Consider the following 22,716-nt stretch of genomic DNA (forward strand, 5'->3'; position numbering starts at 1 on the left):
CAAAATATCAGTTAGGAGGAATAAGGTCAGGAGGTCTACTGTGAGATATGGTTACTGTAGTTAATAACAATGTATTGTATTCTTGAAAATTGCTAAGAGTAGATTTTAAGTGTTCTCGTCAGAAATGTTAAAGAAGTATGTGAGGTAATGCATATGTTAATTCGCTCAATTTAGCTAGTCCATAATGTATACATATTTCAGAACAATATGCTGGACGCGATAAATATATACAATTTTTATTTGTCATTTAAAAAATGTGTTTAGCTAAAACAAGCCAAATGGACCAGGTCTAAGCATCTGAATGGGCATAAGCTTCCCCACTTGTAGCTCCAGCTCCACGAGGAACTACCTTCAATTATTCCTGGTTTTGGTTATTGTGGTCACTCAAAGAATACATTTTTATCACTATCTCTTCATTTATCCACTTTAGAAATGATCTACCTATTCCCCATTATGAAAACTGAGTAGTTAACCACTTCCATGAAATCCCCAATACCTCCTATTTTTTTCTCTTCTGCTTTTCGGGTTTTTCCTGGTTACGTCTTTAAGTAACATCTCTAATCTTCATGCCTCTTCAACTTCGAAGGGAACGTCTTGACTTCTGCATATGTAAAATGAGACTACTCCATCCCTTTCTCCTCCATTTATCACATTTATAACTGTGTCTTCTGTATTTCTTCTTTAGGATGTGTCTAGAAGTTGAAAATCAATACGTGGAGTATAGGTGTGTGTACACATGTAAGCGTCACTAACTGCCAGAGCTGGGACTACATTTCAGTTTCTAAAGATCACATGGCTCTTGCTGCCACTCATAAGAGGGTGAGACTGTTTCCAGGATAGAGAAAGGATTCTCTTTTCTTATATTTAATCAACTGCTCAAACATCATGTCCTTTTTATTTGTTTTATAATTAGGCCATGATTTTTTCTAGTTTTTCTCACACATTTCTAATAAATAATAATTGGATTTTATTATATTACTAGATTAGTTTTTACTAATATGAAATGCCAGTTTTCGCCTATCACTAGTACTTCCTAGCTTCTTACACTATCTGTTGTTTGGCATCTACTCCACATTCTTTGCAGACACTCATCTTGGAGCTTCCTTAAGGCCTGCCACACAGCCACCATCCTGGGATTTCTTTTTAGTCCCCAACTGCTTCTTGTATTACGCTCTTGGGTTGCCTCTCTTGCTGGAGTACATCCTCAAGGAATTTTTTCCTCAGAAAAGGTACATGGAAGATAGATGGTATTGCTCTGCCCTCACCCTTGATTACAGTACGTTTTCTGAGTTTAAAATCAATTTTCTGTGAGAACTTTGAAGGCACTGTCCTGCTGATTTCCACACTGAGCGCTGCCGGTGAGACTTATGCCTGATACTGTACTGATTCCTGTGCTTCTTTTTCTGTTTCCCAGCTCAATGATTTATCAGTCATGTTCTCTCTGTATCCCAAAAGCCTCTCTCAAAATTATCCCAACTAATTACTGTCCCTCCTGTCCACCTTCTGACATGTACAATAATCACTTTCTTGCTTTAACCAGCTAAAACATGCACCCTGGAGCACCCAGTTTATTTTTGTCTGTTTTTTGAAATCTTCTGTGTCTGACTTATTTGGCTCAATATTATGAGAGTCATCCATTGTTGCTGTACGTAGCTATAACTCATTCCATCATTGCTATAAGATTCCTTTGTATAACGACATCACATTACATTGAGGTATTTCAGTTGTTTCTAGTTTTCAATCAATTACAAAACACACGGTCATCAATATTTCTGTCCACAGCTCTGAGTCCCCTATGCATGTGTTTCTGATGAGTAGACAACAAAGCGTGGGAACGTGTCTGTTGTATTTCAGTAGATAACGTCAGACTCTTTGCCAAAGCGGTTCTACACATTTGTAGAGCTGCCAGCAGTGCGTGAGGGGTCACGTCTGAGAGCTGCCTCGGGTGGTTCCACCTTACCAGCACCGGGTATCACCAACAGCTTAGTTTCTAACCATTCTGTGAGTGTGGAATGGTATTTCATCGCGGTTTTAAATTGCACTGTCCTGATGCATAATGACATTGAGCACTTTTTCCTGTTCACAGATTATCTGGGTATCCTCCTGTGACAACCTGCTGACTATTTGTTTGTCTATCTTTACAATCGTCTTCACTGTTGTTCTTTACATATTCTGAAAGAGAGATTTTTTTCAGTCATAGTATCTTCTCACATGTATGCTTATCTTTTCAGTTTCTTGATCTCAGTTTTCTTAAATAAACAACATTTCTCAATTTTAATACAAATTTTATCAATCTTCTATGATAATTTTTGTTTGTTTGTTTTTTGAGATGGAGTCTCGCTCTGTCGCCCAGGCTATGGTGCAGTGGCGCGATCTCAGCTCACTGCAAGCTCCACCTGCCAGATTCAAACAATTCTCCTGCCTCAGCCTCCCAAATAGCTGGAACTACAGGTGCCTGCCACCAAGCCCGGCTAATTTTTGTATTTTTAGTAGAGACAGGGTTTCACTATGCTGGCTAGGGTGGTCTCAAACTCCTGACCTCATGATCTGCCCGCCTTGGCCTCCCAAAGTGCTGGGATTACAGGTGTGAGCCACCGTGCCTGGCCTGATTTTTTTTTTTTTTTTTTTTAATAGAGATGGGGGTCTCATTATGTTGGCCAGGCTGGTCTTGAACTCCTGGCCTCAAGCAGTCCTTCCACCTTGGCCTCCCAAAGTGCTGGGATTATAGGCGTGAGCCAGCACATCCAGCAGATAAACGTTTTTATGTTGTGTTTAAAGGAGTCCTTCCCTACTCCAAAGATTATAAAGAAATCCTCCTATATGATCTTCAAATAGCTTTACTGGTTTTCCTTATACATTTACAGCAATTCAACTGAGGTTGATTTTTGTATATAATATGAGGTTGGGGTCAAATTTCACTTTTTTCCAATATGAATATTCCTATGTCCACTTATTTAAAAGACCATCTTTTCCTCATTGCTCTACAAGGCCACCACTGCGATAAGTCAGAAGCCCACACATGCATGATTCTGTGTCAAGGTTAGTCCACTGTTTCTCCTTGCACCACACAACACCATCTTGATCACCAGTTTTCTAGTAAGTCTTCACATCTGGCAGAGGGAGTGTTCCTCCCTTCTTCTTAATGGGCATCTTGACCATTCTAAGGTTTTTATTTTTACATATAAATTTTAAAATCAGTTTGTTCATTTCTTTGTTTTTTAAGACTATTGAGATTTGACTGCAATCACTCTAGATAAGTCTGAAAATTGACCTTTATGGTATTAAATATTCTAACTCATGAACATCAGATTTCCCACCACTATTTCAGTTTTATTTCTTCTAATTTTTTTAGCTTTTTGTAAACAAGTCTTTCATATTGTTAGACTTTCCCCCCAGATAAGATAATTTAAAAGTTTTTATCCTATTTTAAATGGTATCCTTTTCAAATTCTCATTTTCTATATGCTGCTAGTATATAAATATGCAATTTGAGGGGGGGAGGGGTACATATATTGACCCTGCATCTTGCAAAGGGACTAAACATACTCATTAATTTAACAAAAGGCAGATTATCCAGGTGGACCTGTTCTTATCACGAGAGCCCTTTAGAGGCAGAGTTTACTCTGGTTCACAGAAAGGGTAGGAAAGTCAGGGAAATGTGAGTCTGGGAAGGGCTGGGCATGCCACTGCTGCCTTGAGAGGGAGGAGGTCACTTGAGAAGGAAAACAGGCAGCCTCCAGGAGCAGAGAGAGGTGCCTGACTGAGAGAGATCGAGAGACTGGGAACCACAGACCTAAAGCTGGGAGGAACCAGACTCTGCCAACAGCCTGAATGAGTTTGGAAGCAGATTCCCTTCCAGAGCCTCCACCTGTGAGCCGAGCCCAGCCCTGTCGAAATCTGGACTTCAGCTTTATGAGACGCTGGGCAAAGAACCCAGGCAAACCCATCCAGGTTTCTGACTACAGAACTATGAGATAATCAACGGTGTTGTTTTAAACAACTAAGTTTGTGTTAATGTGTTATGCAGCAATACAAAACTAACAACTTCTCTCTTTTGTGCTCTTCTGCCATTTTTGCCTCTGCAGCTTTCACTCTGGGTATTTTTTGCTGACCCATCCTCCAGGTCACTAAATCTCTCTTCAGTTGTATCTAGTATGCTGTTAAACACATTAAATTCATAATTCAATTTTACTTCTAGAATTTTGATTTATTCCTCTTAAAGTTTTCACTTCTCCACCAAAACTTTTAATCTTGCCTTTATCACCTTGAACATAACATCATAGCTATTTAAAAATGAGGATCTAATAATGCCAATATCTCTTACGGATCTGTTTCTTTTGTCCATTGTTTCTGCAGGATTTTACTCAGATTGTCATATCTCCTTGTGTGCCTAGACTGGGCCTTGCACTTGTACAACTGTCTGTTATCTAGAAGTAAGTTTATCTAATATGATGCTGTCTTCCTCCACAAAGAATTTAAATTTATTTCTACTAGGTACCTGGGTGCACTAGCACTTTTTGTTTTACCTCCACACAAGTTCAGCAAATGAGACGATAATCTGAAGCTGAGTGACAGTGCCTACTAAGGGCCAACCTCTGAGTTACCTTGACTTCTAGGAAGCAGCCTTTTATTGGTCCCAATACAAGGCAAAAGAAGTTTGCTGCGCAATATTAGAGGCCCTGGACTCTAATCTCCTAGCCACAAGGCAGTCCAAAACACTCTCTCAGCAGCCCCATCCAGAATTGTCAAAGGCCCCCAAGGGAAACACAGCCCACATGCTGAAGCTCCCCTCACTAGGGTTCTGTGTTCCCCAGATCCTGACCTAGTAACTCCTCACTGACTTCCTCTCTAGGGGCAAATGCTGAGCATGGGGGAGAGTGGGAACGTTGGGAGAAAACTGGCACAGTTGTTTCATAGGCACACTTTTAATTAACAGCCCAAGTTTTAGCCGCTCATTTCATTCCTTTTCTTGATTGTCATCTCTATGCCCACAGCCCCTGCAGAGTTTTACTATAGGTAGGTTCTCTTCCTTAACACAAATACTTCAGCTACTTATTCTCACTTTATCTGCTGTTTTATCTTATCACAAGATTCAAGCTACTTTCTATATTTCATCAATTTGTTAAACCTTTCTTCCACTCATTACTGCCCTCTTATCTTTGTACAGGTGTTTGGGCCACCATCTTAAATGAGAAGTTCCAAACCACTCATTTTACAGGTGAAATATTAGGGCCCGTAAAGAAACTGATCTGCCCTGGTCACAAAGAACTCTTGCTGTGAGGAAGAGAGCAGGACTCAAAACTCGTCTCCCAAATCACAGCCATTCTAGGCTTCATACCATATGTCTCCTTTATCACAGAAATTTTGTTGTGAACATTGTTATGTTTTTATGTATTTATATTAATAGAAAATAAGGCCAGGCGCAGTGGCTCACGCCTGTAATCCCAGCACTTTGGGAGGCTGAGGCAGGCGGATCACAAGGTCAGGAGATCGAGACCATCCTGGCTAACATGGTGAAACCCCGTCTCTACTAAAAATACAAAAAATTAGCCGGGCATGGTGGCAGGCGCCTGTAGTCCCAGCTACTCGGGAGGCTGAGGCAGAATTGCTTGAACCCAGGAGGCGGAGCTTGCAGTGAGCTGAGATCGCGCCACTGCACTCCAGCCTGGGCGACAGAGTGAGACTCCATCTCAAAAAAAAAAGAAAAGAAAAGAAAAGAAAACCATGTTAAGAACAGGCCAGTACTCATGTTTGTACAGAACTTGAGGAAACAAAAAGGAATACACTATACCAATTATTTCACGTTAAGGCTGTTACTGTCACTTCTAAGTACTGCCAGACTTAATATTAAACACTTTTTTAAAGGTTAAACATTTCATGGAACAGTTTCATAAAACAAATAATCTTTACTATTTTGGCCAAACAACTTGAGATTTTTGAAGGAGAAAGAAAAACTGAATACATGTATGAAAGAAACGTACACACATCTTCCCCACTAGAGCTTCAAAATCTTACGATTACTTAATTGTACTATAACACAGTTGATATTTATGAATACTTCAAAATTATATTTTAAAACTTATTTTAGGCCAGGCACAGTGGCTCATGCCTGCAATCCCAGCATTTTGGGAGGCCAAGGTGGGCGGATCACAAAGTCAAGAGATTGACACCATCCTGGCCAACATGGTGAAACCCTGTCTCTACTAAAATACAAAATATTAGCTGGGTGTGGCCGCGGGCGCCTGTAGTCCCAGCTACTCGGGAGGCTGAGGCAGGAGAAACACTTAAACCCGGGAGATGGAGACTGTAGTGAGCCGAGATCATGCCACTGCACTCCAGCCTGGTGACAGAGCAAGACTCTGTCTCAAAAATAAAATAAAATAAACTTATTTTCAACTGTAAAAACTTATTTCCTAATAAATTTTACTAACATTTTTAAAAGAACAAAAACAAAGAAATAAATCAAAGACAACTATAAAAACAATTCAAAATTAGGAACCAGAATATTTTCTTCTGGTTCCAGCTCTTCCATTTAATCCTGTACAGGTCGCAGGCCCTACCAGCACGTTGGTTTATCTGCACACCTGCCCTTCATAAAGCTCTAATTTAAATAGAAGATTAGCTAGTTGCATAAACCATACACTGCTGCTACTATATTTTATTTCTCAAAAATGTAAAAATACACATGCTCGTGAATCAGTTTCCTATTGCTATTGTAACAAATAACCACAAATTCACTGCTTTAAAGCAACACAAATTTACTATCTTACAGTTCTGGAGGTCAGAAGTCCAAAATGCATCTTATGCGTCAAGAGGTAAGCAGGGCTGCGTGGTTCCTTCTGCAGGCTCGGGGGGAACCCGCTCCCTGCCTCTCTCAGCTGGTGGGAGGCTTCCTGTATTGCTCGGCTGTGACCCCACATCACTCCAAACTTTGCTGTCATCACATCTCTGACTATGACCCTCCTGTCTCCCTTTTGTAAGAAGGACCCACCCAGCTAAACCTGGAATAACCCTTCCATCTCAAGACCATTAATTTAATCACACCTGCTAAATTCCTTTTGCCATGTAAAGAAACATACAAATTCCAGGGATTAGGATGTGGACATCTCAGGCGGGGCCATTATTCTGCAGGCTACACCCCCCAAGGAATCATTGACAGATGATTTTCAAGTACAATAGTGACAAAAGGAAGCTTCAGATCATCAGTTAACTATATAGTGCCAACATTATTTTAATATGAAATATGACAGAAAATCCAATTCCTCTTGTCAGAGTGTCAGCTAATCTACTGTTGAGCTTATTTTAGGAAAAGCTTTTTTTCTTTTTTGAAACGGGAATGTGCTATAACTAGATTATTTCCCAATTCCACTTGGTGCCTCATAGCCTGGTGAAGAATAGAGAGAAAAGGGGGAAAGGAAGCTAAAATCACTTATAAAGTGTTTACTTTCCCTATCAGAACATAAGATAGAAGGATACCATAAAACACAAAGCCAGTTATAGTTCTAAAAATTGAAACTGTTCTTGAATTTGTTCATTATTACTAAGATTCTAAACAGAGGTTGGGTCAGAGGACTTGTCCTGTCAAAGTATCAGTGGTTCAAAGTCTTCAACAAGTCTCTCCATGGTACAGGCAATAAGGTCCCAAAGGCCCACAGCTTGTTTTGGTCCCAGGCCTCCCACTGACACTCTGTGAGATGGGAGAAGCAAGTGAGCCTTCCTAGTCCTTCGTTTCACCACCAGTGAGGGTTATGGTAGAGCTCATGGTGATGGTATAATACACACTATTCACACTACTACCAACCTTCAAAAGCAAGTGAATGACATGCCAGCTGGGATAAATGAAGCACATATTTAAAACAGCTACCTGTAGATCAGGTGCAGTGGCTCACACCTGTAATCCCTGCACTTTGGGAGGCCAAGGTGGGTGGATCACAGGTCAAGAGATCGAGACCATCCTGGCCAACATGGTGAAACACTGTCTCTACTAAAAATACAAAACTTAGCTGGGTGTGGTGGCACGCGCCTGTAGTCCCAGTTACCAGGAGGCTGAGGCAGGAGAACTGCATGAACCTGGGAGGCGGAGGTTGCAGTGAGCCAAGATTGCGCCACTGCACTCCAGCCTGGTGACAAAGCGAGACTCTGTATCAAAAAAAAAAAAAATATATATATATATATATAAAATAAATAAATAAAACAGCTACCTGTCTATAGCCACAAACAACTCCCCAAGACCTCTGATATTTATCCCTTCTTGCTCCCTCTCTCCTTTTTCTCTCTCTCTCACATGCACACATCAAATTATCTGTCAAATTATCATCTAATTCCAAATAGGAGATGGATTATAAATCAAAAGAATGTTTTGTTGTTTATAACTTTCCATTACCATCAAAGTTTCCTAATTTGAACCATCATTCACTGACTTTAAAACTTCTTTTTTTTTTTTTTGAGATGGAGTCTCGCTCTGTCCCCCAGGCTGGAGTGCAGTGGCGCAATCTGGGCTCACCACAACCTCTGCCTCCCAGGTTCAAATGATTCTCCTGCTTCAGCCTCCCGAGTAGCTGGGACTACAGGTATGCGCCACCATACCTGGATAGTTTCTACATTTTTAGTAGAGATAGGGTTTCACCATGTTGGCCAGGATGGTCTCAATCTCTTGACCTTGTGTCTGCCCACCTTGGCCTTCCAAAGCACTGGGATTACAGGCATGAGCCACTGTGTCCGGCCAACTTTAAAACTTCTTTTGGCACACTGGATTTAAGTGCCAAAACAGTCTGTGTCATTGGGAAGTTAGGATCACCACTACTTTAGATGCAAGCTGAGCATTCCTTCCAAACAGTCCCTTCTCCCACCTTAGTTTCTCAAAGAAGCTCTGGACTGCAATTTCATCTTAGCTTCTAGGGCTTGCAGCCGCCAGGGCTGAAAAAACAACTGTTTCCCTGATCATAGGTCTCTGCAACAGAGGATCAGTTAAAAATCATTGATAAAGATTCTCCAAACCCAACATCTCTACAAATAAACGTAAACTCCCCTACTAGACCGTCCAAAAGAGTTTTCTTTTATCTCAAATCCCCTCTGTCTACTAGCTGTAAACATTAGATGTTTAACTTCATCAGTTTCTTTAGGCTCAAAGGTAATCCTATTTTCACTGACCCCCTCCAAAAAAAAAAGGAAAGAAAAAGAAAAGAAAAAGTTCTGCCCAGAAAAATAAGGGGTAAAAAGTGTGGGAAGTGCTGATAACTGCAGTCTAGGAAACATGTGAAGAGCTTTACCTTGAGCTGGCCCGTGATGCCGCGGCGGCTGACCGTCTTACCATGCAAGAGACTAATGTTCAGGGTCAGACTAACGATTCTGACGTTCTGGGCTGGACACACAGTTGAAGTGAGACACCAAGGAAGAGACGGCCAGCCCAACCCCTCACACAGCATCCCTTCCTGGTTAATCCATGGAGTGACAATGACACTGACTGGCCTCATCCTGCCAATGAATGGCAAGGCACTGCAATGATGGCGCCTAGAAATGAATAGGAGTGATTGGGAATAAAAGGGGGAGGGGGGGAAAAGGTGGCCATGATGAAGAAATGAATAAAACTCCAAATTTCTGTTACAACTCACTGCCATACCTATTACTCTGATATCATGATGACAGGAGAAATGAAAAAAAAATGAAAGAAAAAAGAAACAAAAAAGAAAACTTGCTACCTATTTAAATTCCTGCAGCATTCTAAGAATATGAGTTTGTACCCTACAGCCTGACTACACAGAGCTAGAGCAAGCAGTTGATTCAATTTAGCTCAGAAACCTATAACACAGTTTTGTTTTTTTTCTTTATCATCAATGTTTCTAAATTCTGACACTTTAGTTTTACTTTTTATTACAGCAAAAACTCAATCCACGCTATTAAAACAGACCATACTTACCAAACAATCCCTTGGGCCCCAGAGCCAATTGGTTTCAGCTGCTGGTAACGTTTTAGGACAGTGAAGGTTGAGTCTGCCACTTGCACACTGTAAAACTGACTGTCACATTTACTGTCGCTCATGATGTAGTGTCATGCAATATTCCGAAGGGCTGGCAACTTTCAGATTCCTTCAAAGAAAAACAGAATGAACATGCATTCTTACCGAAAGCATACATACACAGCTCACTTAGTGTTTTGAACTCATTGGTATATAAGACAATGTGGCTGTAAGTTGATAAAGTCAATTTGACCAAGTTCGGAACTTGAGCAAGACACAAAAAAATGCAGACATTTTAGTGGCACCAGGACCATTATGAAAGGAAGGAATGTTGAGGTCCAGTAAGATCACACTTTAAGGGGTTGGACTAGAGAATAACCACCGTTGGAGAAAGAATCTGTGCATTCCTGCTGGCTATGAAAAGACGATATCACTCTACGCTTCTCATCAGCTTGCCCGCTGCGGAACCACTGACTCCTCGCTGTCTCAACTAGAGACGGGGCATTGCTTCAAAAGGATCACTTCTGGAATGCCTAGAGAGAAGCAGACGGACCAGTCTTCTGTTCAGCGTATAGATTCTGGTTGAAATGATGAACCAAAAAGCGAGATTCATATGCCAAAGTGACAGGCTGCTAGAGGCCCGGTGGCATCCGTGTGCTGTGTGTGCCCAAGCATGTGCTCCTGCCTCAGGAGGTGGGTCCCAGAGCCGGCATCAGCTGGCACAGCCCCAGAGTCCCACATCACCACCAGGCTTCAGGGTAGGTATCTGTATATGAAGAACTCTGCTGTGACCTGTAGTCCATAACAGCAACACTATGAGGTTGATTCACTATGTCTGAGGGTAGGCCAGCAGGCCCAGAAAGCAGCTTTTCTGTGGCTGAGGCACAGGCTGAGATTCCTACTCTGCAGGAGGCTGGATGATTTTCTACAGAAAATAAGCAAACAGAAATCGGCAAGTGGTTCTGAGGCTCTTGTCTGGTTACACTTATTTAAGTCAGTGAGCTGGCTGGGCGCAGTGGCTCACGCCTGTAATGCCAGCACTTTGGGAGGCTGAGATGGGCAGATCACAAGGTCGGGAGATCGAGACCACCCTGGCTAACAAGGTGAAACCCTGCTCTACTGAAAATACAAAAATTAGCCAGGTGCGGTGGCGGGCGCCTGTAGTCCCAGCTACTCGGGAGGCTGAGGCAGGAGAATGGCGTAAACCCGGGAGGCGGAGCTTAGAGTGAGTGGAGATCGCACCACTGTACTCCAGCCTGGGTGACAGAGCAAGACTCCGTCTCAAAAAAATAAATAAATAAAAATAAATAAATAAATGTCAGCGAGCTATTTATTTTGATCTTTTAAAACTATATAGCCAACAATTAAATCATATAGGTAGACATTCTATACTGTTTAAGAATACAGAATTTAAGTTTTATTCTACAGCTCCGTCAAATCCCTTGCCTTTATGTTCTAGTATCTAATATTTAACGTCAACCCAATGAGATTTTTGTGGTGATGATTTGTATTTCAACACAATGATATCTAGGATTTTCCTTAAACATGGAAATAAATGCATTAATAACAAGTCTAAATAAAGAACTGAGTCAAACTAATTAAATTCTCCAAGTGACTACTGCCCCACGGTCTTCTCCCCATCCTCCAGGTGGTGGCTGCAGTGTGGCTGCCACTCTGACCACTCCTGCCAAGATGTGTTAGCCAGCCAGGGAGTGACTCCAGGGACGCCACAGCGCTTTAGATGCTGGACAAACAGGTGCTCATACAACCCGCACAGCAGGAGTGTCCGTTCCAGGTTACCTGGGAGCAGTCTAGGACCGAGTGAGCTAAAACACCTGCCTAGGCCACAGTGCTGTGAGAAGGGGACTCGGGAGCTCCCCACTGTGCCCTAAGCTGTAGGAGGTGCGAGGCAGGTCTGTCTTGCTCATGGCATCTCACACTCCAAGGACAGAAGGACAGGAAGCTGGTCTTTGGGGCAGCATGGGCATTCAATAAACCTTTGTTGATCTGATTCCCCACAATGCTGCTTCATCTTACTGACATCTACAGGAAGATCCTTTTCTAAAGATCAGCTTATTTACAGTTTGCAAGAGGCTGAAACAATTCCACTCAACATTTAGGGGGTGCCTTTACGCACGAAAGTGGTAAGTATCGCAAGAGATATGCCATAGTCAGCTAGCAACCAGTCTTGAAGCAGCACGAACTGCACTATTTGGGGGAGAAGTGTGAGCAATGAGTCCATTATCTATATTACATATGACAATGCAGTAAGGGCCATATGCAAAATGTAAACAAAATCAAAAGGCAAAAGAGATCCTACCCACTGGCAGGGGTGCAGAAGACAAGGACGGCTTCATGGAGGAGGCGGCATCCGCCCTTAGACTCTTGCCAGAGATGGACAGTAGAGGCACAGAGCTCAAACTGACAGTGTCCCAACACAGCAACTGCTCAGCTTGGCTAGCAGGGGTGCAAGTGCAAAGGATTAGAGACAACTCAGCAAAAAGGCAGGCACCCACTACCACCTGCTTTATCGGGGGTGGCCGCTCCTCTGCTACGCTGCAAACACACCAGTGACACAGTTACTGCCAAGCGTTTCCTGAGCACCCACTGTGGATGGTGAGGCACCATGCCAGGACACGTGGGCCTGCCCTCAGTGAGCACACACTCAGGAAGAGGCCCTGCACACCAAGGGTCCTAAACCCAGTAGGGTGAATAAGATTTGGGGGAATGGGAGGAGAAGCAGCAGAGGTGGAGGCACATTGGGAATGTGACAAGTCACAAGTGAGGCTGGAGAGAGAAAAGGAGGCCAAATCACTCCGGGCCCCAGAAGCCAGGCAGAGCCGTCTGGCCTCAATCCTGAGGGCTGTGGAAGCTGTCAAAGCATCAGAGGTGCGGCACAGGTGCTGAGGCGCTCCGGGATCCATTCCTCCCTTCCTCGCTTTCGTAAGAGAAGCCTCCCCCTTCCTGCTAGATAAATGGCTGCCCAAACAGAGATGACGCCTGGCAGCTTTCCCAGTAGCCAGGTATGGCCAGATGACCAAGTTCTGACTAATAAGATGTGAGTAGAAGTGATGTATGCAACTTCCAGATCACTTTTATTATTTTTCTGTATAGAAAGCTGCTTGCCCTCCAATCTTTCTTCCTTGCTGCTGGCTATCAGCTGTCAGGGACCCAGAGACAGAAGTCACATGCTGTAGACAGAAAGCTGCCCACCAGCTGGATTCCTCAACAACCTCATGGCACAGAGCCACCCCCCATTCAGGACCCCTGCCCATACTGGGACTGACAGATCAATCTCAACCCTGCTGACCAACCCTGGAACTCTCCCTGCTACAACTGCTTTCAACCTATACTTGGACTATGACAATATTAGGCTAACTTCTTTAAATCTGGGGAGTATATTCAATCGTATTAGGTTTTAGAATTATAATTCCATCTCAAGATTTAAAATAGTCTGGGTACAGTGGCTCACGCCTGTAAAACCAGCACTTTGGGAGGCCAAGGTGTGGGGAATCACTTGAGGTCAGGAGTTTGATAACAGCCTGGCCAACATGGTGAAACCCCATCTCTACTAAAAACACAAAAATTAGCCAGGTGCGGTAGTATGTGCTTGTAATCCCAGCTACTTGGGAGGCTGAGGCAGGAAAATCATTTGAACCGGGAGGCGGAGGTTGCAGTGAGCCAAGATCGTGCCACTGCACTCCAGCCTGGGCCACAGCGAGACTCCATCTCAAAAACAAACAAACAAAAAGATTTAAAATAATTATAAAAGTAAAATAAGGTGCCCTTATTGGGCAGGAGAAAAAAGTCGCCTAAGTGAGAACCTGTTAAAGCCACCTCTCTGTCAAGCGTGGGCTTTGTGAGAGCAAGAGAAAGAGCCTCAAGGCCACCTGAGAAAGCACGTAATTTAGCTACTCGTGAGGCAACTCTATTGAGATGATATTTCAACAAAAGACTCAGAGAACCGTTTTACAGATCGGGAAGTGCGAGAATTCTTCATGCAACCACATCAGCAATACAGCCAACCCTGCCTTCGCTGCTCCACTTCCAGCCCCAGCAGGTGCTGGCTCCTCCCCCGGCTCCCAGTCTGTGCTGCCACTGTCCGTCCAGCACGGGGCTCCCTCCTTGCCACTTGTGCACTCAGCAGCGCCTGCCAGGCTGCACTGTCACAGCCTTTGTAGGGTCTGCCTCCCTCCCAGGCTATGAGCACCTCCAAACTGGGAGGGAACGCTACAAGGAGGCTTCCTGGAGGAGGCAAGACCTGAGCTCAGGTTTGTTCACAGTATATCGACCAACGCATGAGGAAACAGGCACTTTCACACATGTCAGTGAGAGCCATGAAGGGGCAAAACATTTTTTTGGATAGAATAGACATAATAGCTAGTAAAAGTTACATGCATATCCTAAACTGGCAAATACAATTCTCTAAGTGTATCTGACAAATATGTGTACAAGCATCCAAACATATTTGTGCAAGGATGTTTGTAACACTTCTTGTAACAGGCAAAAAACTAGAAGTAATCTAAAAATGTACACTGTGGATGGACTGAATAAATTATGGCACTAAAGTACAAGAAGGCCATTCAACAGAATGCAAGGACTTTAGGTATCAATGTGGAAAGATGTCTAAGATACAGAAAGGAAACACAGCAAGTTGAAGAAGAGAACACATAATGCCCAGCTACGTACACACACACACACACACACACACACACACACACACACGCATACACACGCACACACACAATGCTAACAAGTAGAGAAATAGTGGGAAATGAGAGACTTTCTTCCCATCATAACTTTCTATTCTGTTTTTCAAATGTACATATTTCACATTTAAAAACTGATTAAACAAAAAATGTTAAATGAAAAGCTGCAGAATGATCATTTAACACTTGTACGGAAGATGGGCTTGAGGCAGGTAAGGCTAGAGGCATGCGAGTGGGCCTGGTTCTGAGGTACACATTTATAAACACCCTTATAACAACTAGTGAGGAGCATATTACTATCCCCGTTCTGCAAATGAGGAAACTGAGGCTTAGAGGCAATAAGGAAGTTGTCCAAATTCCCAGCATGGCCCAGATTTGAATTTAGGTGTGTTTCACCACAATATTCAAGTTCCTCCCAAAGCACCATTCTGACATCCCTTTAGAAAGTGAAGCTATTTGCACGCAGGCTGGCCAGGACCAGAACACAGTCCTGCACATTTCATCCTGCTGACTTCCCCTACCAAAACGCTTCTTCCTCTGACGATGACAACGATTCAGTGATCCACAGACTCAGGTGAACCTTGAATCACACTAAAGCTTCAGAATACCCAGGACATGCGATATTTAAATCAACTGACCACTGTGACTAAAAGCAGATTCTCACAATCACCCTCAATGCTTGCTGTCGACGTTTTTTTCATTAAATTGCTCTGTTTTCCAGCTGGACACGATGGCTCACACTTGTAATCCCAGCACTGTGGGAGGCCGAAGGTGGGAGGAGGATTGCTTAGGCCCAAGAGTTCTAGACCAGCCTGGACAACATGGTGAGGCTTCATCTCTATGTTAAATAATAATAATAATAGTAAAAATTTGGCCGGGTGTGGTGGCTCATGCCTGTAATTCCAGCACTTTGGGAGGCCGAGGCGGGCGCATCACGAGGTCAGGAGATCAAGACCATCCTGGCTAACACGGTGAAACCCTGTTTCTACTAAAAAATTACAAAAAATTAGCCAGGTGTGGTGGTGGGCACCTGTAGTCCCAGCTACTTAGGAAGCTGAGGCAGGAGAATGGCGTGAACCCAGGAGGCAGAGCTTGCAGTGAGCCGAGATCGTGCCACTGCACTCCAGCCTGGGTGACAGAGCAAGACTCCCGTCTCAAAAAAAAAAAAAAAAAAGTAAAAATTTAAAAAGTTCTTCTATTTTCCTACTGTAAGTCTTTTGAAGAAGAGCTTGGTAGAACAACTTAACCTTTCTTTGATAATCAAGAATCTTGCAGCTCTCAGGGCCATCCTCTGTAGTTCTTAAGCCACAGTATATGCCACAATACAGAACTAGCATTTGGTTATCGCCTCACCCACTGTTGGATCCACAGGACCCTCCAAGGATCCCAGTCACCAGCCCCACTTCCAGGCACCCAGGCCTGCCTATTTGCCCCTTTCTATCCCCCACTCCCAGAGCCCTGGGTTACAGCTTCTCATGGCTCCTTGGACCAGCGACAGCAGAAGCATTCTCCCAGACACCACTCCTGTGACCTCCAAACCACTGCACACATGCCACTTTAGAAAGAGAAATCACTCCACGTGAGAATATGTACACAAATGTTCACAGTAGTTTTATTTTTAATAGCTAAACTAGAAACAACCCAAATGTCCTTCAATGGGTAAATGGGTAAACTAACTGCTGTACACCCATACCACAGAACACCACTCAGCAACTGCTGAGACATACCACAACTTGGGTGGATCTCGAGGGCAGTATATTCTATGAAAAAAGCCAAGCTCAAAAGTCACACACCGTCTAACTCCATGAATATAACACTCCTGAAAAGACAAAAGTCTAGAGATGGAGACTAGATTAGCACTTGCCAGCGGTTATGAATGCTGGGGAAAAGGGTGCTGTGGCTGTAAGGGAGTGGCACAGGGAGATATTTGGGATGATGACATAGTTTTGCATCTTGATTGTGGTGGTGGTTATATGAATTTTCACATGTGATGAAAAATGACAATGAACTCTATACACATTGTTCCAATGCCAAATTTCCTGGTTTGGATATTTTACTATAGTTATGTAGATACACAACCATTGGAGAAAGCTGGGTGAAGGGTACTGGGACCTCTCTGTGCCATTTGTGCAACTTCTTGTGAATCTATAATTATTTCAAAATATGGAAATGAAAAAAGAGAGAGATTCGTTGAAAATACGCAGTGATCATGCCATACCATTTGAACTCCTTCAACAATGACTGACCGCCTTGAGAATAAGACTCAGTTCCCTAGCACAGCATGGGAGATGGCAGTCCTCTGGCCCAATCCTGAGCAACATCAAACCACGTGGGATCAGCAGACACACCCAGCTACTGCACACCTGCAGGCCTCTGCCTAAGCTGTTCCATCTGCTTGAAATGGCGTCCCTCTCCTTTCTGACCTCCTGGTCAACCTTCATCTTCCTTCAAACACTAGTTCAAGCACCTGCTTCTCTTACATGTTTCCTCCTCCAGCCTTTCCCTTCAAACCGTGCTGGGCATGCCCCCATTTTTGCCACCCTCGCTGTATTCGCTTTAGACTGCATTGCGAGTCTACTTATACTTCTACTCTGTAAGGGCAGAAAATGTGTCTGATTTATTTCTCAATCCTCTACTGATTACACAGTGGGTGCCCAGTAAATGTCTGTTAAAGACAAAGCTAAACAGGAGAATACATGTGGTAGAGCAGCTGGGAGCAGTGGTTCAGATCAGGACTTTGAGTCAGATCCCAGTGGGTCTGCTGCATATCTGGGTGATGTGCAGAAGCGATCGCGCTCATCTGTAAAACAGATGGGCAGAGAGCCTCAGGTTACCTCTAGATAAGAAGTGCAGAGCCCACTTAGGATGGCATCTTGACGCAGGAATGCACCCTAAATCTGACCAAGCCTTGTCTAGAGCCAATCACTGACTGACAGATTACAGAGAAACACATGAAATTACACTGCAGAGATGCAATCAATCAAATACCAACTGTGGAAATGCTACAGAACAACTCGATTGCCTCAACAAATAAGCTACCAAGAAAACAGAAATAGGAGGGGGATCTATGGATTCAGAGAAACTTAAAAGACGTATCAACCAATCAACAACGTATGGACCTTACTGTGCTCTACCTTCAAACTATTAAGGAAACTTAAAATTCATGGGGCAGCTGGAAATTTGAAGATTGACTAGTTATTTGATGATATGAAGGAAGGATTACTTTTTCAACTCTAAAAGAGTCAGAACCTTTAGAGACCCACCGCAGTGTGCGGTGTAACTACTGTATAACCACTGAGCACCCTGAGCTTGCGCCCGTCTGTTTTACAGATGAGCCCAATCGCTTCTGCACATCACCCAGATACGCAGCAGACCCACTGGGATCTGACTCAAAGTCCTGATCTGAACCACTGCTCCCAGCTGCCCTACCACATGTATTCTCCCGTTTAGCTTTGTCTTTACCAAACATTTACTGGGCACCCACTGTGTAATTAGTATCCTGAAAAATAATGAATGAAATGACATGATATTTAGGAATTCCTTGAAAATAATTATGGCTGGTAAGCGTGCAAGAGGATAACATTAGAGATGAAACAAGATTGATCAGGAGTTAATAACTGTTAAAGTAGTATGCTATTATGTTTAGTTTGTGTATCTTTGAAAGTTCCCATAATAAAAGTTAAAATAAAAAAAATGATGTTGAAACCGGTTCATACAATCAAGTACAAAATATCAGGAATTAATTATTCTGAAGGAAAATTATGTAAAAATGGCATCTTCCTAACCAAGTGTGAGGTATAACTACTGTACGTATGTAGACCAAAAGTAGTTGCCCTATTGGCAAATCAATAGTCTTAAGAAGAAAAAAAATCTGGTCTCTGTTTTATGCCTCATGAAAACTGATCTAGTCACTATTAACTGGTTTGTCTGGTCCTTTTCTTTATCCAGAAAATTAAGAATATTTTATCTTAGACACATTCAGGAATCCTCACTAATATTTATTTAGGGGACCAAATAAACAGATTTTAGTCTGTGAACAAATTAAAGTCCTGGCACCCTGAAAATTAAATTACCAGGAAAATCAAAGCTGTCCAGAGAAGTCTATGCAAAAATAGTATTGTTTTTAACTCTGCAGGAGCCTTTTGAAGAAAAATTAAAAAGTTAAATCAAGGAAAACATTAAATAGATTGGTGGTCATTCTTCCAGAACAAGTTAAAAGCCAAAAGAGAATACTCAGAGCTGAGGGACCCAAGAAAGAATCCTTATCTGGGGAGTGATCTGGGTTCGGATTCCACTCACCAGCTGCTTGCTAAGAAGCAGACTACTCAAACTCCTGAGCTTCCGTTTCCACAGGGCTCCAGCTACAATCAAATGAGTATCTGGGCTGGCACCTGGGCAAACAGGGCCTGACTCTCCTGGCCTTAGGCTACCTTTCCTGCTCTCCTCACAGCTCCTCCCTCCCACACAGCCACTCCTGGAGGATGACAATCTGCAACCAAGCTGAATGAACCTGTATTTGGCTTGGCTCACAGCATTAAAAAAAAAAAAAAAAAAAAATTAATTAGCTATTGCCAACATTTAAAAATCAGAACAAATGTGGAGTGCTGCCTTCTTTTTTAGAGATAGGGTCTTGCTCTGTCACCCAGGCTGGAGCACTGTGGTGCGATCACAGCTCACTGCAGGCTCGAAATCCTGGGCTCATGGCATCCTTCCACCTCAGACTCCCAAGTAGCTAGGACTACAGATGAATGCCACCACACCTAGCTAATTTTGTAAACTTTTTGTAGAGACAGGGATCTCACTGTTGCCCAGGCTGGTCTTGAACTCCTGGCCTGAAGTGATCCTCCCATGTCAGCCTCCCAAAGTGTCTGAGATTTCAGGCGTGAGCCATGGCACCCAGTCAAATTCCACCTTCTTCTAGAAAACTGCTGGGTAAGGTTCCAGTTCTTCAGAGCCCCCACGACTCTGTGCCCTTACACCTGGCCTCCAGACTGATTCTCAACTCCACAGTGGGCTATGGTCCTTACTTGGCCCTGCTCCTTCACACCTCTGCCTCTCCCTGCCTAGCAAATTTCTCATCACCCTCAAGGCCCCCCAGCACCACCTGTCACCTCCTCCACATTTCCATGGCATAGCCCCTCCACTACAGCAAGGGTTGTACAGTCCTGGAACTAAGTGTCTGCATGTCTGCCTTCTCTACTGGGCTCCTGGGCTCTCTTTGGAAAGGGACCCTGTTGCTATCTGCCTTGTGTCCCTAGGGCCTAGCAGAAAGCATGACCTAGATAATGCAGAATTCAGTAAATGTCTCCTGCATGTGTGGAAGAAAGCTAGAGCTAAACCATTATAAAAATGTGAGATTTTACATCACAGCTTGTTCCAACAGTTAGCAATTAAAGGGGTCAAGGACACCAAAATGTTTCACAAAATAGAACACGCTTCCATCTGCTTACAAGTTTCACACGTTAATCAGAAGTCACTAAATTAACAGATAAAGCAGAGAAAACAGGGAGACTGGGCCATTTCTTTGATCATTCATTCATTCATTGAACTGATACTACTGAATACTTACTGTGTGCTTTCTAAGCACTGGGGATAAAGCAGTGGACAAATCAGACAGCTACCTGTTTTCACAAAGTTACATCCTAGTCGGGGAGACAGAAAATAAACAGGCAAATAAATGGAATCGTTTCAAACCAGGTGAGAGCTAGGAAGGAAAATTTTAAAATAATGAAATAGCATGACTAAGGGATGAAAGAGGGTGGTAGAGGAGGGCCTCACCCAAACCGAGACATCTGACCAGAGGAAGGAGCAGAAAGAGCTACTTGTGCCAGGATCACGGAGACAACTCCAAAGACGAGGAAACAGCAAATGCAAAGGTCCTGGGACAAATGCGGGCTGGCATGTTCAAGGCGGGCGAGATTAGCGGAATGGGGCAGCAGTCTTCTGGGAGAGGGGTGTGGTGGTAAGGGATGTGGGCTGGGTCCCCTCTGGCACTGCTGGACACTGAGTGTGCAATGACAACGCAAGGGACGAGTGCGTGGGGAGGTGGGAGGCTGGGCGGATGAGGAGGGGGTTCCTACACCACTCACACCAGCAAGGGCCAGTACCCTGCCCAATCTTCCACAAATGTACACCGGTGTCCTGCCCAGGCGTCTGCATACAGTCACAGCCTGACAACAACCCTGTCCAGAAGAGGCATTTCCCCACTTTCCTGAAGGCAAAACCGCGGCAGAGCGAGGGTCAGTGCCTTGGTCAAGGTCGCGGGGACGCGACCCCGCGCCCCTGGGCACCCGGCGCAGGAGTGCAGCTGTTTGCCCCACCTCCGGGAGGGATGGCGCCCGCAGACCCCACGGGCAGGTCGGCCGGGCCAGGCCGGTGAGCAGGCCCGCAGCCCGGAGCTGCTGACGACCGGGCGGAAGGGGGCGCCTGCGGCATCCCCGAGCACAGGGGCGACGGCTGCGGCTGCCAGGGCCCCGCAGCCCCCGGCCCACCCCAAAACCCCGGCCGCGCGGTTCCCCCGCCGCCCCTCCCCGCGGGCCCGGCCAGAGCAGCCGCCGCCAGGCCTAGCCCGCCCGCCGGGCTCACCTCGCCTCCCCGCCGCCGCGCCACGGGGAGAGGGCGGGCGGGCGGACTGGCGGCGCTGCGTGCTAGTCACTCCTGGCTCGGCGGCCCCGGCTCCGCCGCCGGCCCGCCCCGCTCCGCTCCGCCCCGCCGCCGCTGCCGCCGCCGCAGTGGGTGTGAGGGGCACCCGGGCGCTGCGACCCTTCCGGTCCCGCTCCCTTCGCCGCCGCCGCCGCCGCCGCCGCCGCGGCGCCCGGTCTGACCGACCCTCGGGCCGACCAATCAGCGCGCGGAGAGCGGAGCAGGCGCGGCCAATGGCGCCGGGGGGGCGGGCTGCTGGAGGGTGGTGCGGGCGGGGGCGGGGCCGGGGGCTGGGTCGGGCGCCCGAGGTCCTGGGCCGGGGTTTCGTGGGTTCCACGCCCCCGGGCGTTTCAGTGGCGTCGGCCGAGCGGCCATGGCGCTGGGGTGCGCGCCGTGCACGCGGTGAGCTGGAGACGCAGGCACTGCGCGTCCCACCAGCTGAGCCTGCTGTCCGCGCGAGGGGGACGCAGCTCGGTGGAGAGGGTGGCCCGGAGGACCGGGAACCGGGCTGGAGGCGCGCGGGGCTCACACCGCGGGGTCCGCGGGGAGCCGGGCCTCGACTACAGGTGCAGGCTCGTGGCGGCTAGGCGGCCTGGAGCAGCACGGGAGGCCGCCCGTTTCGGGGAGAGCCCGGGGCGATCGCGGGGAGAGGCCGGCCTGGCGTCCGGGAGCCCGGCGTGCTAGGGCCCGGGAGGCGGGGCGGGCCATGTACTCTGTTGCTCCCTGCGGCGCCGCAGGAACGGGTCTGTGGGGGTGTGGGTGAGGCCAGAAATCGGGTTGAGAAGGGGAGGGGGTGCGAAGAGATGGCAGTGTGTAGACTGGTTACCCGTTGGGTCGGTGACGCAGGAGGGGAGTGTGCTTGGTGGCGGGGTGACTTAGTTGACAACATTTAAAAATTGGGAGGTGCGGCAGGGCGCGGTGGCTCACGCCTGTAATCCCAGCACTTCAGGAGGTCGAGGCGGGTGGACCACTTGAGGTCAGGAGTTCGAGACCAGCTAACCAGGTGAAACCCGTCCCTATTAAAAATACGAAACAATTAGTTGGGCGTGGTTGCGGGCGCCTGTAATCCTAGCTACTCGGGAGGCTGAGGTAGGAGAATCACTTGAACCCCGGAGGCGGAGGTTGCAGTGAGCCGAGATTGCACCATTGCACTCCAACCTGGGCGACAGAGTGAGACTCATCTCAGGAAAAAAAAAAAAAAAGGGAGGTGCTCAGTCAGGTCTCTGAGAGGAGTGGAGGGCGGGGCGAGGAGTCCCTTGTTCAGGGCCCCCTAGGGACTGGGACCCATTGACTCTGAGTTGCTTTTGAGGCTGGATCAGGTACCAGCAGCCTGGGGGTCGTACAGGATGGGAGAGGCCAGGACTTGGGATGTTGCCAGATCTACGTTGAAAAGTGAAGCAGGAAGCGCGGC

General features: G+C 45.8%; 1 protein-coding gene across 4 annotated transcripts in view; it reads right to left on the reverse strand.

Annotated features, from left to right (window-relative positions):
• The window catches only part of MAPK9 (mitogen-activated protein kinase 9), a 58,535-nt gene extending 37,035 nt beyond the window's left edge, over positions 1-21,500 (reverse strand). Inside the window, exons 1-3 of one of the 4 annotated variants that reach the window (XM_023201967.1) lie at positions 21,249-21,477; positions 9,916-10,084; positions 9,269-9,509 (exon numbers count right to left, since the gene is read on the reverse strand). In XM_023201967.1, coding sequence (XP_023057735.1) covers positions 9,269-9,312 — 44 coding nt within the window. In that variant the 5' untranslated portion in view covers positions 9,313-9,509; positions 9,916-10,084; positions 21,249-21,477. Of the gene's footprint in view, positions 1-496; positions 685-9,268; positions 9,510-9,915; positions 10,085-21,248 lie in introns of those variants that run through there. The other 3 variants (XM_023201968.3, XM_023201965.3, XM_023201966.3) reach the window with 3 other exon arrangements.
• Between the last annotated feature and the right edge of the window lie 1,216 nt (positions 21,501-22,716).

Source organism: Piliocolobus tephrosceles, chromosome 4, assembly GCF_002776525.5.
Source record: "Piliocolobus tephrosceles isolate RC106 chromosome 4, ASM277652v3, whole genome shotgun sequence".
NCBI lineage: Eukaryota > Metazoa > Chordata > Mammalia > Primates > Cercopithecidae > Piliocolobus > Piliocolobus tephrosceles.